This window comes from Triplophysa rosa, linkage group LG20 (genome assembly GCF_024868665.1).
Source record: "Triplophysa rosa linkage group LG20, Trosa_1v2, whole genome shotgun sequence".
Lineage (NCBI taxonomy): Eukaryota > Metazoa > Chordata > Actinopteri > Cypriniformes > Nemacheilidae > Triplophysa > Triplophysa rosa.
Window position 1 is genome coordinate 16,970,826 of NC_079909.1, and position 18,012 is coordinate 16,988,837.

The 18,012-nt window shown below is 37.3% G+C and overlaps 1 protein-coding gene across 1 annotated transcript; it reads right to left on the reverse strand.

Moving 5' to 3' along the window:
- Positions 1–1,090: 1,090 nt before the first annotated feature.
- Positions 1,091–17,820, reverse strand: mapkapk3 (MAPK activated protein kinase 3). The gene is made up of 10 exons (XM_057362085.1): positions 17,146–17,820; positions 10,478–10,617; positions 9,680–9,744; positions 6,441–6,520; positions 6,223–6,349; positions 6,010–6,085; positions 5,786–5,910; positions 3,468–3,553; positions 3,308–3,388; positions 1,091–2,549 (listed from the first exon to the last, which is right to left on the reverse strand). The coding sequence occupies exons 1-10, from the start codon at positions 17,434–17,436 to the stop codon at positions 2,394–2,396; spliced, it is 1,227 nt and encodes a 408-aa protein (XP_057218068.1). The 5' UTR covers positions 17,437–17,820; the 3' UTR covers positions 1,091–2,393.
- Positions 17,821–18,012: the final 192 nt, after the last annotated feature.

Consider the following 18,012-nt stretch of genomic DNA (forward strand, 5'->3'; position numbering starts at 1 on the left):
GTCAGCAGGGTTCCCATTCACATCCTCATTCTGCATGTTTGAACAAATCTATATGCAAAAATATATATTTTTATTCCTTTTTAAAGCATTTCATAAAATCTTTGCCTTAAAATAATATTGGATATATATATATCATTGTAAAGAAATACTGTCTGATCACTGTAAAATGTCATAAAGCAGATAAAAGTCCCTATATTTAACAGGATTTTAATTGTTAAAATGTGGATAGACTATTACAATCTCATTTACAAAGGCCTACATGTTTCTCAGGTGTTTTAATTACACGCTGTCTCTCTTGAGGCATCCACTACATTAAAAACAGCTTGACCTGCTTGATGCAGAAACGGTTCCACGTTGAAAAACATTTTTAGCCTGTATGATGGAACACGTTGGTCACGTAGACACTCATGCGTAGGAAAAGTCACGGTAAAACATGTGCTGGGATTAAAGGCCAAGCGAAGCCACGGGTTACAAATGTTTGCTTGCTAATAATAATCAATCGTTTGCAAAACATCATGAATTTCATGACCAGCGCGGGGTGTAACAGAATATCCTGACCTTTCTGATTCTTTCTTGAACATTCCTTATAAAGGCCATAGTGATTAGTGACCCTGTCTCACTGCTGCCTTCTTCAGATGTCTTGTCTGGGTTCATTCAGTGTGGTTGTTTTTTGTGAGACACTCACAGTTGAAGCTAATTGAATAAAAATAGAGGCAATAATTAACATCAATAGTCTAATATAGTCTAGTCAGTATTTCTGACACCCCAAAGTCATTGCATTAGCAAAATGTCAAATCACGTGATCACTGAAAACAAATGATGCTAAAGCTTTCCTGAGAACTAGTTGCAGTTCTCTTGAGATGACCTTGAACTATCTCATTTTGTGGGAATGTATGAATTAGTTCACACGGGCAGTAATCTGATGAAGACATTACATTAACTATGAGCATCAATGACTAAGGTCATCCTTTGTGTTTGAAAATTGTTTTTCCAATTTTGAATATCTATTATTTAATTTTGTGAAATGTTTTTATGTCCAAATACGTTTTTGGAACCATGCAATATATTAAAAATAAAAACAATTCGACAACATTTTAAACATTTGTTATTGTATCACATACATAATACATTCTGATGTACTTGCTCATCTGGTGTACTGTTGCAAAACTGTGTTATTACCATAATGACAGTTTTCATCCACAAACGCAACATGCTGACTTGTTCCTCAAATCTGAGGTTAGATATTGTTTCATAGGAGCTCAGACGGAAACTGGGGGAAAGTTCACTGTGAAGTGGTCATCTAAATTTGCGCACTAGAAAGCGGCCTGCTAAGACCGTCAGGCACACTGATGTTGGCTTAGCACCAAAGCACTGCATGTCAAATCCTATTTATAAACCACTGTGCATGACTACAATGAAAGTTGTCCTTATCACAGCCTGTCCTCCGTCACACAAAACAAGACATGGCCAATATAAGAAAATAAATCAGAAAACATCTTCTGCACAGCCGGAAACAGCACAGATTTACTGTAAGAATGGTCACAATATCTGTCAGGAGAAAAAAACACAGTATTTCGTCATATCAAGCTGAATGTGTCATCTGCTGATGCAAGTCCTTGCAAACAAAATCATATAGAATTCCTGAATGTTAGACACTTTAGAAAGTTCAAATACACTGATCTGTTTTAAATCTTAAGACACTAAGCACATTGTTTTTATATTGTTAGTTGTGTTTAGTCCTGATCTGAGGTCAGGTGTTTTCTTACTTATATAGCAGATACTGTTGAATTGGGGTTCAGGAAGTTGCAGTGCAAAAAACATTGTGACTCACTGGACAAAAGAGAGGAACAACTTGCAACACAAGTAATTGTGAATCATTTCCAGTATAGAGACCCAATCATCTGAAAATGTCTTGAAAGTTTAATTCCTAATAAAAAGATGGCAATAACAAAAGTCAAATTAACAACAAAGTGGACTGCATGATGGGACTGCTGCGGTTAAACTAAAAGACTTGAGGAGATTAAAAGACATAGAGACACATTTTATACAAATATAAACACACAGAGTTACTCAGAGATGTACACCAAATAACAGTTCACTACATATAAAAAGAGATACACATAACATTAACATACACACACACTGCTGAAGAATCTCAAAGTTTTCAGTCTTTCACTGCTGGTGGTCGAAGCATTCTCCTCCTGCATTTTATCCTCCAGTCCCTCAACTTCTCTCATTTAATAATTTATGCATCTCATGTTATCGTCTTCTCCATGGATCAATCCATCCATCATCTCTTGTTCTTCGGAGAGCTCATCTATTCCCTTTGCCGATTCATTCTTCACGTCCTTTCAACAGTTGTTTCACTTCCATCCTTCTCACTTATTCGTTTCTCATTGGCTACTGCAGCCGGATCCTCCGCTCTTCTCACCGGTGGCTGCTTTCTTGCGTCTCTTGTTCAATAAGGGATTACTGGAGGCGTCTAATTCTTTAATCTTCACCTGGTCGTAATCTACACGCATGGTGGCCAGAGCACTAGTTAACTCTTCCTACAAACAGAGAAAGGGCAAAAAGATGTTCAATAGCTTACCATAAACTGTTGTTCAAAATGAAAATTATTTCATTATTCACACGCCCTCTTGTCATTTCAAACCAAAAAGAAATGACTTTCTTTCTTCTGCAGAACACAAAGGTAGATATTTTGAAAAATGTTGGTAATAGAAAACTGTTGTTCCACATTGACTTGCATTGGTTTCGTGTCCATACAATAGAAGTCATTGTGGACCAACGGTTTTTTCAAAATATATTCTTTTGTGTTATGCAGAAGAAATAAAATCACACAAGTTTAAAATGTAAATTACAGAATTTTCACTTTGAAGAAGAACTATTCCTTTAATATGCATCATAGGTCGATTGTGTGGCTCCCTCTTTAGGGCATTGATGGTATTGCAACTAATAAACACCGGAGTGTAATACATATTCGTTAGGCTGTTTAAGTATATATATATATATATATATATATATATTACATAACATCTCTTAGCAAAACCTCTCATTAGCAAATGCAATGACATGAGAGTTAATATAAGTGAACTATACTATAGTTTATGCTGTAAAAAATTATGCTAGTTTATGATACCTACAGTAATAACAAATTGAAAAAGATTATAACCACAACTATATATCTCATATAGTGAAAATATTAATAAATTATTAATATTAAAACACTAAACAGTTTTTGATCCAGAATGTTTTAAATGTGTAATCCTCCTACTGTCCAGTAGAGGTCAGTGCAGTCTTATCTCACCTTGACCTCGTCCCACATCTCGCTGTCTTCTGCTAACACTCGTGTGGTGTGAAGAGGCGTTTGGGGAACCACCATTGATTGCTAAAAGAAACAGGCAAGTGTTGAAAACCTGGTATAGATTCAGTGCAGTTATATAAACACAATCAGCTGAAGCACTTACATTGATCCAAGGGTGATTCATGAATTGATCAATGGTCATTCTTTCATTGGGGTCTGTCTTTAACAGCTGGTGAATCAACTGCTTGGCTGGAAGAGGAGGATATTCATAATTATAAAAAATATTGGTCGATATTTAGACAAGCAAAGACATGCGACAGTTATTATAGATTCAGCACATTCTCTATGCCCCCTTCAGTAAAATCTGACTGAAATGTCTCTTGGCCATGTCGAGGATCACTGGATCTTCAACCTTATTTACTTCATTGTGTTAGTTTAACCATAACAATGTTTGGGTCAACACAACAGCATGTAACATTGGACATTCATACATACCAGCTTTGACTATACAGGTTTTATTTTAATCTCTATAGCTTTATTAATATTAAAATGTTCATATTAAGAATATATTTTTCTTTTTGTTTACTTACTTATTTTTCACTTTTATGTTCACCAAGGCAAATTCCTTGTACATATAAACCCACAGTATTGGAAATGAAGCCGATTTAGATTCTGAGGCATCTTTGTTTACATCTCTATAATAAAAATAATCAAGCACTAGAAAATATTTAGTTTTTATTCTTATTTACTTATTGCTTATTTTAATGCTGGCTTTGTTTTATACTAAATAATACAGCCCTCTTGAGAGTTTGTTGAGGGCCCCTGCCTGCAATGTGAATTTAACGAACAGCCAAATTATCAGAGGTATTTATAATCTGCTATTTCCAACATGTCACTAATACGGTCTCTACTGAGCATCAAATCTATATTTGTATGCTCCCCTCTGCTGTCACAGGTACACATAATTTACAAAACAAACACTGAATTTAGAATCCAAGTATGGAATACATACATGCGTAATTAAGGGTGTCTATTAAAGTCCAGACAAAAACAAAAAACAACTGAATGGAAGTTAAACGAAAACGAAAGTTAATGGCAAGCATGAGAATAATTCTTAAAAATGCAGATGACAGGAAATGCAAAACCACTGAACTATGTCAAACGGGAACTATAACCATTGCTACGTATCAGTTCACCTACTTATATTGTGCCCTTAAAGTATGTACTGCTTTTGTTATGGAAAAGTATATACATTTTGCACTGTGACATACTAACGTAAAACGGAAGTGGCCGTAGTTTCCTAGGCGACACTGTGATCCTTAACTGTCACAATCATCAAAATACAGCTCTTCATTGCATTTAAGAATTTATTCATTTATTGTTTCATATGTAATGTTTACTGTATAGACGGTTTCATCGGACACGCGTGCCTGACCGCCAGTTAACTTCCGGTTTGTGTTTGGCTAGTTTCTGATAATAGAGGTTATGCACGTGTCGTCACTTTCCCATGTGAACGCGCCTGCTTGAGTGGTAAAACACTGGGCAAAATGAATGGTTACAATATCAGGAAACGCAATTCCGCGCAACATTTGAGTGTCTAAGAACACCTGAAGGATCACCGTCGATTCCAGCTGCTTGTAGTTTCAGCAAATAATTGCGTGTTTTAGTCCGGGTTTTTTGTTCCTCCTATTGAATGCAGCCATTTTGCCTTAGTTTTACCACTCAAGGGAGTGTCCTGGCATGTTCACGTGGGAAAGTGACGTCAATGCATACCCTCTATATAACTATTTAATTTATGTTAATATTAATCTATATTATCATTTCATTGTATAATAATTGTATTAAATAAACGATTTGTTGAATTTTGTTGTATGTTCATTTTATTAAATAAACAATTTGTTGAATGGGTCCTAAAGTTTGGTCACATTTAAACAAACCGTCTGGTACATTGACATCTAGCGGTAGAGCTTGGTATCGCAGTCTAAATTCAAAATATAGTAGAGACACGTTTAGCCAAGTAACGGTTCTTCTCGTTTTCTTTTGATTGTTATCAGAAATAATCTACAGGCACTCTATTGTTTGTGAATGTGTACCGCAGTTAAGGTGGGGGGGTCACAAAAGTGCGCATGCGCAGTAACGCTTGTTTATGTTGTTAAGATGAAACCGTCACTTAAATTTATTAATTTAGCGAAGCATCTTTTATTTAATTTTATTAATGCAGTGTAGCATCACTAAACTCAAATGGATTCATGGATTCACACTTCCAATTTTCACCTGAAACAGACCATCTGGGTACTTTGTGAACACTCATTTCAGCATACTATGATTTGGGACATACTAATTCTATTTTCGAATACTATTTAGGACAAGATAGTATGGGATTTGGGACGCAGCTCATATATACATAAATCAAATTACAACATAGTCATGGTAACGATGCTGAAAACACAAAGGACAGTGTCCTCAAGTGACATGACGTACCTTCCTCAGACACTTCTGCCCACTCAGGGTTGGGAAACTCATACTGGCCCATTCGGATACGTCGTTTCATACCCGGTGAGATGGCCTGTCCCGTGTTGGAATAAAATGGCGGAAACCCACACAACCTACAGGCAACAACAGAACGGTGTCAGGCAAACTTGTAAACATCTATATCACAAAAGTTGTTCTTTAACATGTATTTGGTTAGAATTGCTCATACTCACAGGATGTACATTATAACGCCCAGAGACCACATATCACATGATTTATCATATTTCTCAGGACCTAACACTTCAGGTGCTGCAATGTCAACATACACACAAAGAGAGAAAAACACATTCGATGACATTAGCAGTCGATCTGTTATTCTTTATTTGAGATACACAACACCTCTGTTTCCTCTTAAAGATGCTAAGTCTGACTGTGAGCATACTGACCCACATAATACGGTGTGTAGCAGGGCGTCTGTAAGGGGTTATGAAGTGATGTTTCTTTAGCAAAGCCAAAGTCTGTTAGTTTCAGAACTCCAGTGCTTTCTTTATTGTTGTAGAGCAGGTTCTCTGGCTGAGGAGGGAGGACGATGACACATAAATCAACTTTTTTTTTTTAATAAGCTGCAAAAGATGTACAGTAGAACCAGAAGCGTACTTGTTACCTTGATGTCTCTGTGGGCAATGTTCATGTTGTGCAGGTACTGAATGGCTCTGCCGATGTCTCTCATGATCTCAGAGGCCTCTATAGAAAGAAATAATTAGCATAACGTGACAAATAACACACAATACTATTGAATGATCCTATCAAGTAATTGACCCTAGTGGAAATCACATGGGGATTAACCTCCACATCATATCAGTAGTAAGGAAATACAGAGGAACAAGAACCGACTCACCGGTGTCATGAATGATCTCACTGTGGAGATCAGTGTTTGACTTAGCTGACTGACAAACAAACAAAAGAACAAACTAACCGATTAAAGGCGGGGTAACCGATTTCCAAATTACGCTTTAGACAACTGAGTCGGGCCGAGTACCAAAACAACCTCGTAGCCAATCAGCAGTAAGGTGCACAGTGCACAGGACGGACATTAGCCGAGCGCTGACGAAAGCGAAAGATGGGGGTAGGGGTGTGTTTGTTTGGTGATTTGAACATCAATAACGGCTAAGAGAAATCGGACACCCCGCCTTTAACTAACTAACAAACTAACCATTGCCGTCGACAGGCAAGGGCCACTAGGCGTCAGTGTCCACAGGCGTGTGGCTTGTGTAACCAAGACAAGAGCCGAAGAAGAAGCGGTTCGTTGAGTCCGCCGTCTAAAGCATTTAGCAGTGATAGCTAGGGCCGTTCGATTCCAATTCCTGGTTTGGGAATCGAAAGAATCGATTCCAAGAATCGATTCCTAGCTGCTGTTTTCGATTCCTGCTCAATTCCCTGCATGTTTTACTACAGTTTTTTGTTTATTATTTAAAAAATTACACATTTTTAATGCAATACAATTTTCTAAGCGGTCACTTTTTACATTTATTAATTGTTTATTGTTTCTATAACAAAAACCAAATATGTTGATCTTGTCCTGCAATTCCAATGTATCATTAATAATATTATTAATATTCTAATTTACTAGCTGTTTTCAAAAATAAAGCACAGGTCAAATGACTATTTTTAGTTATTCAGCAGTGTACACAAACATACTTGAGGAATATAGATAGACAGATCGATAATCAGTAAATTGTATTAAAAATATGTAAGAATGCGGTGCTTATTAATATTACTGTTAAATGCAAGTAGTGCAGACAGGTGTCTGTCCTTAACAGCTTTAAGCAGACGTCCAAATAAATATGTTGTGAGACTGTGCATTATATACATGTAATTCATGTACATTGGTAGACAGTAAGACAAGACGGTCCGTTTACAGTCCGTCTGAAAAGCAAACGTGCTTATATGATTTGTTAAATGTGTGGATACATGCAATTATAAATATCTGCATTGTGTGTGCAAACAAAGCTTTTGCTTTTATGGATGCAGAATATTTTATGTCATTCCACAGCTCTAGACTTCATCCATTATTTTTTTCTGAAGTCTGTACTGTTTTAGAAAAGAAACTAATGTGATTTAGTTGACCAATGACATCAGCTAAGGGGCGGGGCGGGGCTTGTGCTTATGAACGTTCTCAAAGAGGAGTCGCTCGATTCTCAATGCCTTGGAATCGAGGCATCAATTCTTTTTGGAATCGATTCCCAGCCCTAGTGATAGCGGCAATAAACAGTCACTTTTGCAGCTTGAGTTGTTACATACAGAAGAACACATAATTTATTTATATAATTCGTTCGGAAATGCGTATGAGTAAACCCGATGCTATCAAGAGTTTTTTGACCTGAAAGGAGGTGGTTCTAGCAGACCAATCACAGCGCTTGCGGAACGGGTCGCTTTGATGCGCTGTTACATTTTTGGAGACGTGCGCTTCAGGCTACGGCGTATACGCATCTCTGCATAGGCAACGGCGTAGGTCCGACGCAGAAGTATGAGTGGCTCACAAACAAGACTAACAGACTACTTTAAAGGGGTCATATGACACAGCTAAACCGAATATTATCATTTGTTTTAGGTGTAATGCAATGCGTATACACGATTTAAGGTTCAATAAACGCTGTATTTTCCACATACGTGCATGTTTGTATCTCCTCTTTGCCCCGCCTCTCTGAAACGCATGGATTTTTTACAAAGCTCATGGCTCTGAAAAGCGAGGTGTGCTATGATTGGCCAGTTAACCAGTGCGTAGTGATTGGTCGAATACTGCAAGCGTGTGAGGGAAATGTAACGCCTCTTACCATATTTGGAACATCAGGTTCCAAAGCAATTGTACTGACAGGTACGCCCACCTTACTTGCGTATACATTTGGGCGGTCTTAGTCAAATCATACCACCAACTGACGTAGATTTGTGGGGGTGTGGTTACACGAGGCGTTTCAGGCAGGTCTGGGTGAGCATTCGCTTTTAGATAGAATGCATCTTTTGTTCTGACACTTTAATTTTTGCAATTTTAAGTGTCTAATACATGCATGGGCAACTTATAACACACCAAAGACATAGAAAAACACATGTTCGCATATGACCCCTTTAACAACTGAATGACAAACAAATGAACTAACAAACAAAAAGACTACCCACCTAACTAACTGACCGAACTAGCTGACTGACAAACTAACAGACTATTTAACTAATTCACTATACAAATGACTGACAAACAAATTAACAAAGAAACAGATGAACTAACTGACTACTTTACTAATTTACTAGCTGGCTGATTGACTGACAAACAAATTAACAAACAAACAGACTGGCTGACTACTTTAATAACTCACTAGCTGACGGACAAACAAACAAATTAACTAACTAAAAACAAACAAACAAACTTACTAACAAACAAACTACCTGACTGACTGACTGACCAACAAATTGCAACAAAACACAGTCACTAACTAACTGACTTACTAGCCGACTGACTAAAACTTTCTAAAAAACAATCTAACATGCTAGGGTAAAAGTTATTTGTGGTGACGGTGGCCTGTAGACTGTTTGTGTGTGTGTGTGTGTGTGTGTGTGTACTTGTACATCTATATTTGTGAGGACCGGTTTGAGTTGTAGACCAGCGGTGTGAGGACAAGGAGAGTAAAGTGAGGACATTTAGGCCTGTTCTCACTTCCAGAGACCCATTTAAAGGGCTGTTTGAGGGTGAAGACTTGGTTTTAGGGTTTAGGTTATAATTAGGTTTAGGGTAAGGATTAGGGTCAGGCATGTAGTTCTGATGGTTAGGGTTAGGGTAACGGGCTAGAGATTGTCCTCATAAAGATAGCTGCGCAAACGTGTGTGTGTGTGTGTATGTGTGTGTGTGTTCACCTCTCTCAGTGAAGGCCTGGTCTCCTCTGGCCTGAATTCTGCTGAAGAGCTCCCCCCCCTCCATACTGACACAACAAACACACAATACAATGCTTGACAACAGTTCCTCTCATTATACAGCTTAATGCACAAGTACACAATCACCCATCAGAAATAGTGGAACAAACAACATGGCATGATGGGTATCAAGATTATGTAAATGATTTCAATGCCAAGACTGTCCAAATCCGAGAGGGCGGCAGGAAATGAGCTCTATGAAGGAATGGAACATTTGTCTATGTGAAACCATTTTAAACCATTTTACCACTATCTCTCACTCGCTTCCTTCCGTTGTGTGTATCTAGATAAGTGAAGTTCACCCTCTTAATATAGCACTCAAAGCCACCACCTGAAAGTTTTATTCATACCGAGATTGTAACATAAGTTCAGTATGGCACCTTTCATGGTTTCGAGCATGGTTTACAAAAATTTGGGTTAATCTATTGAACATTAAAGATGTAATTTATTTAATGTGCAAATCATTTCTTATATTCTTATGCAGAGACAATAATAAATAATATGAATAAATCTATTGGCAGGTTGATTTTCCTACAAGGTAAACTTCCAAAACATTGCACATTTTCTACACCTTTAAAAGGAACATTTTACTGTTTTTCCCTGCAATTTATTTATTAAATGCCAGCATTCATCACCATGGCAGACTGAAGGGGCAGCAATTGACATCTGCATATAAGGAGCTGTAGTATTTCCGAACGCTGTCAGGGATGAGAACTTTCGTTAAACAGTGACAAGACTCACCATTCCATAATGATGAGAAGACATTTTTTCCCACGATACATGTTTTCATAAAGACTGATGATGCGGACTATATGTGGCCCTCCGGAGACCCTCCAGTGCAGCTCGACTTCTCTTTGAGCTTTGGGGCAGTCGAACAGAATCTAAAGGTAGGTAAAAAAATGGCAATCTGAATAAAAAAGAACACTTAGGAAGATTCTGGGTTTCTCTCAAAAACAACTTTTTGGACTTTCATACATTTAGCAGATACTTTTACCCAAAAGCAACTTACAAATGAGGAAATTCAACATTTTTCCTTAAGAGACTTAGAATAATAGAATAGTTCAAGTCATACCTTAGTTTGTAAAAGCAAGCAAAAATGGCATTTATAGTAATGTTAATCTACTGTATAATGGAAGTTTGTAGTGTTCTTGAGATTTACTGAAGCTTTAAAACTTTTCTTTAACATTATGGTTGCTGTTCCATACAAATAAACAGATTAGATTACTGACGTGTGCTGTGAGTGCATTCTTCTTCAATATTCTTAAAGTTATAGAGCGGCACTTTAAGCCACACATTCTGCCAAAGGTTACACTATAAAGTTATACTGGACCGAGAACATTCTGCTAATAAAGCTTCACAGCCTTCCACACCATTAAAGGAGAACAGGCACGCAACTCATTTTGTCTAAAAGAAAAGAGAACTGTGCGTTTCATAAAATTTATCTGTGTCAGTTCAGAAAGCCCCTAATTGGCTTTTCGTTGTCCCTCTGTAAGATTCAGACACATTTGTTCATCCTTTCACTCTTTCTTTGTACAAAGGATGAGTCTAACACACAGTGTTAACATAAATAGAGAGAGACCTTGACATTGCACATCCAAAAGATTTCAGTCCCCAAAAATATTCTCTGATGGAATGGTGAACACACAAGACAAGCTCATGGCCAAGAGCCCAAAAAAGGTATTTTGTGTGTACAGACAAATGTCCTTTTGAAAAAAAAAGAATTTGGGGTATAATTTTGTATAAGAATAAAACAAGGTAACTAAGATTTCATTCATAACATTCACAAAACATTTGTCATTTACATTAAACCCGTTTTTAAATATAAACACACAAAACACAATTTAAATATGTCACTAAACATAATTTCACCCATTTTAAACATGTTTAACTGTTTACAAACCAGCAACCAATCCGAACGTGGTTCATGTTTTCATTTCTATCAATTAAAGCCCGAAAGCTGTTTGCGGAGGCGTGAACCGCTGTAATGTGATTTGACCTCCGCCCACTCGGTGTCCGTCTCTGCGACTGATAATGTAAAGTTTACAGCGCGTGTCTGCGTGGGAGAAAGAGACGTAAGTGTTGCCTTCGGTTTCCCAAAGACAGCTTGACTCATTTAACAGAGATGCCTGTGGGCAGCAGTTTCAAGGGCGGTTGTAAATGACTGACTGGGTAACATTTCAGATCTGATTTAGAAAGATACGGGAATAAAGTACAAAAACTGCTGCGGTATCACAAGGGAACAGACATCAGGAAACTCTTTTACAACAATAACACAGAACAGAAGTTGTGGTGGGAGTCAAACTGCGAGAGGACAACACACACAAACACACGGGCACATGTGTACTGGTTTATATGACTGTGCTTTAAACGTTTAGATGAATATTTAACCGCAGGTCCTGTGTAGTTAACTAACTTGATCTAGTCATAAAACTGACTGGTATCCTAGTACTTGCGATCATGTTGTGGTCATCTAACACAACTACAAACTATGTACGTTACTGTATGATGGTAACAAGCCATGTGACCTGTGTATTTTAAACCAGCTTTGTTAGCTGGTTTAACATTTGAAAAACAAATGAAAAGCTATAATGGTCTAAATAAGAGACGGCATAAACAAAACAATGTCGTAATTACTGTGAAAGCAATTAGTCAATGTTTGAGCGGCCTGTTGATGTCTTACACAGACAGAAGGTTTCATCCACGTGTCTGCGGGGACTGTTTGCAAACCCACAAATGCATGCCGGGTATATTGACTGTTTAATGTTTATGACTGCATTTAATTTCCTGAGTCTACAGCCTTGGGATTTATGAGTCTCAGCGGGAAAATTTACTAGATAGACGTCCAACTTGATTCTGTTTACTAAATAAGAGATTATGTTTGTTTAAGGAAGCCATTCATTTGAAGAAGGTTGTGTTAATAGATATGATCTAATATGCAAACACACGTATGATTGATTTGACATCTGGTGTACTATAAAAATTGTTAGGTGCTTTGGACAGATTCAGTTGTATTAAATATTTTTTAAGGTGGAAAAAAATCTGTCATCATACTCACTCTTGAGTTGTTCCAAATCTGTATACATTTCTGATGAACACAAAGATATTTGGAAGAATGCTTGTAACCAAACAGTTCTTGGCCACCATTGACTACCATATTAGGAAAAATAACTATTGGTTGTCAAAAGTTCCCCAGAACTGTTTGCTTTCCTACATTATTCAAAATATCTTCTTTTGTGTTCAACGGAACACATTTCCTATGGTAGTCAATGGTGGCCAAGAACTGTTTGGTTACAAGCATTCTCCCAAATATCATTCTGTGTTCATTCGAACAAAGACATTTATACAGATTTGGAACAACTTGAGGGTGAGTAAATGATGACAGAATTTTTTTTTTGGGGTGAACTGTTCCTTTAATAAATAAAATTAGTTAATTATGATATGAAGCACATTTTACAGTAGCTTGACAACAAATGCAAAAAATGAATGATAGTAAGTTTTATGACCACAGTTTCCTTGAACGACATTACACAACTGAAAATAAACTGGGGAAATTACATCTGGAAATCACTGTATTTCAGTTCAACCACATGTTGAGAATTAGGTTTGGTGATTTGTCATGTGAGATAAATTTGAGTCAAAATAATTCCTAACCAATTTGTTTGGTTTATCACTAACTGTGTTCCTGGTCAAACACACACACACGCATATGTGTTTTCAGAGTCACGTTTTATGATAACACGTGAAACATGACACTTTGAGCCATCTAAAATAAGACGCTTGTAAATGACACAGCAGTCTCACCTTATCTCCTGTTACTTTACAAAGTTCATCTGTGCTCTCCTCTCTGTTCTTAAACACGTAAATATTTGTTTAATTCAAGCCCACGTTTGCTCTTCTGAATGCTCTTGTGAACTTCTACAGACAAGCCGGGAGCTCATCTTGTAATTTCTCATGCAATCTCCCCTCTCAGTTTCCTCCATGGGGGAAACAAATTTCACCCTCTTTCCATAGAAAACAAAGCGTCTTCCAAAAGAGCCTGAACTAAGCCAGGACTGAAAAAAGACCCTGAACAATGGCTGGATGTCGAATCTGGGCAGAAAGATGAACCCAGAGGACAGTAAGAGTGGCACTGCCATGACTGTAATATGAACCACTCGATGTACAAAACCCAACTGCAGAATCGAAACAGATAAAGGCCTTTAAAAAGGGTTTGCACCTTTAGTCTGCTAGTCTCCCTCTTACATAACTTTAATATAACTTTACCACATTCTCTCAGATCTAGTAATACACTACTGTACTAATTCATATGGATTGGACTGGTAATGGTGGACACTCAATAAAAGAATAAATATAATGAAAGAATAAAAACCTGAAAGATATCTTGAAATAAACCTATTATAGAACACACAGCCTCTGAAAAAATTAAGAGACCATTTCAAAATTCAAAGAAAATTATCTGAATTTACTATTTATAGGTACACTCTTAAAAATAATTCAGCGATGCCATAGAAGAACCATTTTTGGTTCCACAAAGAACCATTCAGCCAAAGGTTCTTTAATCTCTTTATTACTTTTTATAATCTGAAGAACCTTTTTTCGCCACAAAGAATGTTATATTTTAAATGTTAAAGGTTCTTTATGGAACCAAAAGGTTCTTCTTTGGCATCGAAGAACTGTTTGAAGCACCTTTTATTAAGAGTGCATGTGTTTAGGTAAAATGATCATTTTTGTTTAATTCTGTGAACTACTAACAATATTTCTCCCAAATTTCAAATAAAAATATTATTTCTAGTCGCATTTATTTTCAGAAAGGAATACTGGACAAACAGGTCAAAATAACGGAAAGGATGCTCTGTATTTTTCAGACCTCAAGTACTGCAAAAAAAGCAATTTCATATGCACTTTTAAGCAATACAACAGTAATATGTATTTAGGACAAAAAATATTCACTTTTATGTGATAACCTGGATTTTTCATCACAGTTTTAATGCGTCTTGTCATGCTGTCAGTCTTTCACATTGCTGTTTGATGACTTTGTCAGTCCTGAGGTTTGATTTTATTGAAATTCAACAGACGCTGGACTGGAATGACCACAATACATCTAGAAATGTTGAATAAACTAAAATTTGGAATGACAAAATTTTTACGTGGCTGTATGTAGCAACTACACACATGTGGCAAGTGCAATACTTCAACATTTCAAAGTCAATGGTCAATCACTTATTAAATAACTGTATGTTATATAAATGCATGATGTGTAAAGCAGAAGTTGACCTTTTAAACCAAGAACGAATTGTTTTAAGCTCACTAAAAATGATGTCGTGGATCAAACACAACTACACTGTACAGTATATGCATGGTACAGACCCAACAACTGTAATTAATAAACCTCAGAGGGTTCGATTAGCCTATAAGACAACTTGCCTCTGCTGGCAGTCAAGTCAAAGTCCAATATAGGGAACCGAGGTTGAATTAAATGAATTGGGTTTAAAGGAAGGCCCTCATCCAGCAAAACAGAGTGGATTAAACAGGACCTATACAATCACATTCATTACACTTATCCGTCAACATTGTACTTAATTAAAAGGCTGCCGGGATGGACGTTCACCCTGTAGCGCTGCTTCGTGCCTGTTTACCATGTGATTAAAAAGCAAAGAGGATATTGGGTCATAAATCACTAATGAATGACTGGTAGATCAGGTCAATTTGATTTTTATTGTATCCTAGCACAATGGGATTAGTTTAGGTTTGCACAATAACCTAAAACACATAATTTGGCATAATTAGAATAAAATTAATCTTATTTAGAGTGTTAGCATGTCAACAGAGTAACAATAGGCAAGGGTAAATTAAACTGATATACAAATCTTGACCCTGAAACATTACGAGAGATGTATGTGCGCAACTTCCAGTAAATAATAAACCCCGAAGAAAGCAAGTGGAGACCAGGTATGCCAAACCAGACAAAACATTTAAAGGACCGGGGGAGTTAAAAGACATCTAAACCTTAAAAGCTTTATAACATCAAAACCATCTGGATGAAAATCTGTTTAAGTTCCTCCTACACTTAGTGTTTTATTTATATTGATAATGTTAAAAAAATGGTTCAATGTTCAGTGGTAATCAAGCTAACAATTTATGAAGCTAACATTGCAAAACGGTCAAAATAATTATTATTACTGATATACTGAGTGATACTTTGAAGTCCTTCTTAGCAAAATAATATTTGTCCTCCAACTACAAACTCCATACTAATAGCATCTCTCTGCTCTCTCTTCATGTGTATCTAGAGTTACTCTGATCCTGCTGGATTAGTGGACAGTAAATCCTCGGCCATGTGGTCACGTGGATGACATGTTTCCATTGCACCGCTCCAATGCTGTGTGTGTCTCACACCTCATCTCAGAGCCAAACCTGATCTGATGCCTCATAACTGCTGGACCTCGAGTTTACAGGAACCTGAACACTGTTTGCAACCCCAGTAAATGCTGAAGATATAACAGACAAGTGAACAAACTCTCATACATCTAGAGATGTAATTAGCCTACATGCTGGTGACATTATATTAGGTCATGTCATAAAGTCATAATCTATCTTATTACAAACAAAACAAGCTGAAGGAGCATATACTCAAGTGGGCTTGCAAGTCACCATATCACAAGTGCAAACAGAACAGTGTATCTTTAAAACATGTGGAGAGATTTCAAAACATGATGTCACACCTGGCGAGATTTTATTGGAAACTTAACGGTTTGTGTAACACTTTGGTTTCCACACCGTGAATACTATAACCACAGGAAAAGCATCAGACAAGAAGGTTTTCAGAGAAACAAAACTGTGCTTTGACTTAATGAAAGTTTTATCTTGTGGGTATTGACACGTGTCAAGCCGCATCAGCGGAGAACGTGACATGATTACGTCATCTTAACTTAAACACCACTTGCATTTTTATAATTAGTTATACATCCCGCTTTTATGAATTTTATCTCCAATACATTGAAAGATAAATATTTATAAATTAAAATGATTTGTATAAATATTTAGATACCTTTAAATTAGTCACAAAAAGCAGTTAAGCTTAAAACAAGTTACGAAAACGTACACATATTATAAATATAAATGTTTTAGGCCTATATACAATTTGACATGCAATCTTGAATTAACCATGGTTTTATTATTGTAAAACGTTGTGGTTTTACTACAAATCAAAAAGTATTGTTACTGTAGTCAAACCATGGTCAAGGGGAAACAAGACGTCTGCTATTTTGGTTCTACCCAAGAACTTTTTCTCAAACAAAACCACAATTACGCATAAGTCCCAAAACTTATAACAACAACAATTATACCAGCTATTAAAGATACTAATATTATAAACCCCGTTATAATCTACATGTATGTGCTGTAATTACCTTCAGCGCGCACTTCTGTCCTGTTTTCTTATTATAACACTCCACTACTTTGCCGTTGACCCCCAGACCCAACACTTGACTGGAGATTTTGTAGTCCTCGGTCACGGCATGACGCTTGATTTCCAGTTTCGGTTGGACAGGCAGGGGGAAGTGAGTGGACTCGCCGTCTGTGGGCTCGTGCTCCGGATGAGCAGCCGCGCTCTCGCTCGTGTCCGTTTTCTCGCTGTGCTCTTCGGGTTTGGACTCGGACGCGTCCGCGCTGTCCGCCTGCGACTTTCCATTCTGAAGCATCTTCCAGCAGAGTGGAAATTATTGAATGAGAGACGCAACGTGGCTTTAAAATCCTTTGTAAACTATCCGGTCCCGTCCTGCTGTCAGGGAGTGACGCTCAGCCGAAAATACACTGCTGATAAATTCCTGTGTGGTGATGATTGCTACACGGTTACAGCGCATTCACCAGCACTGTGATACTGAGACGCATCGAGTAAAAATGCAGGTTTCAACATCACGAGGCTTATAAATTAAGATGACCGAATAAAAACAAAGCTAGAAACAGACAAGCTATAAGTTTAACATTTAAATCCACTGCCACGTTACAATAAGTCACGTTTCACTCGAAGGAGAAGTGATTCCAGTGTAACAGTGCGAGATGTGAAAAGAAAGTGAGTTCCCGTCCTTTGACTGTCTGTGTTCACAAGGGCTCAGTTCATCCACCGCTAATCTCTTAAAGGAGCCGCGCACTCTACTGATGCTGCGCGAGCTCGAGATACGCATCAATGTCAAGTTTTTTTTTATCATGGTTCGCACTTTACTTTTAGCCTGCATACACACAACTACTTCATTCACACTAAATGAATCACAATAATT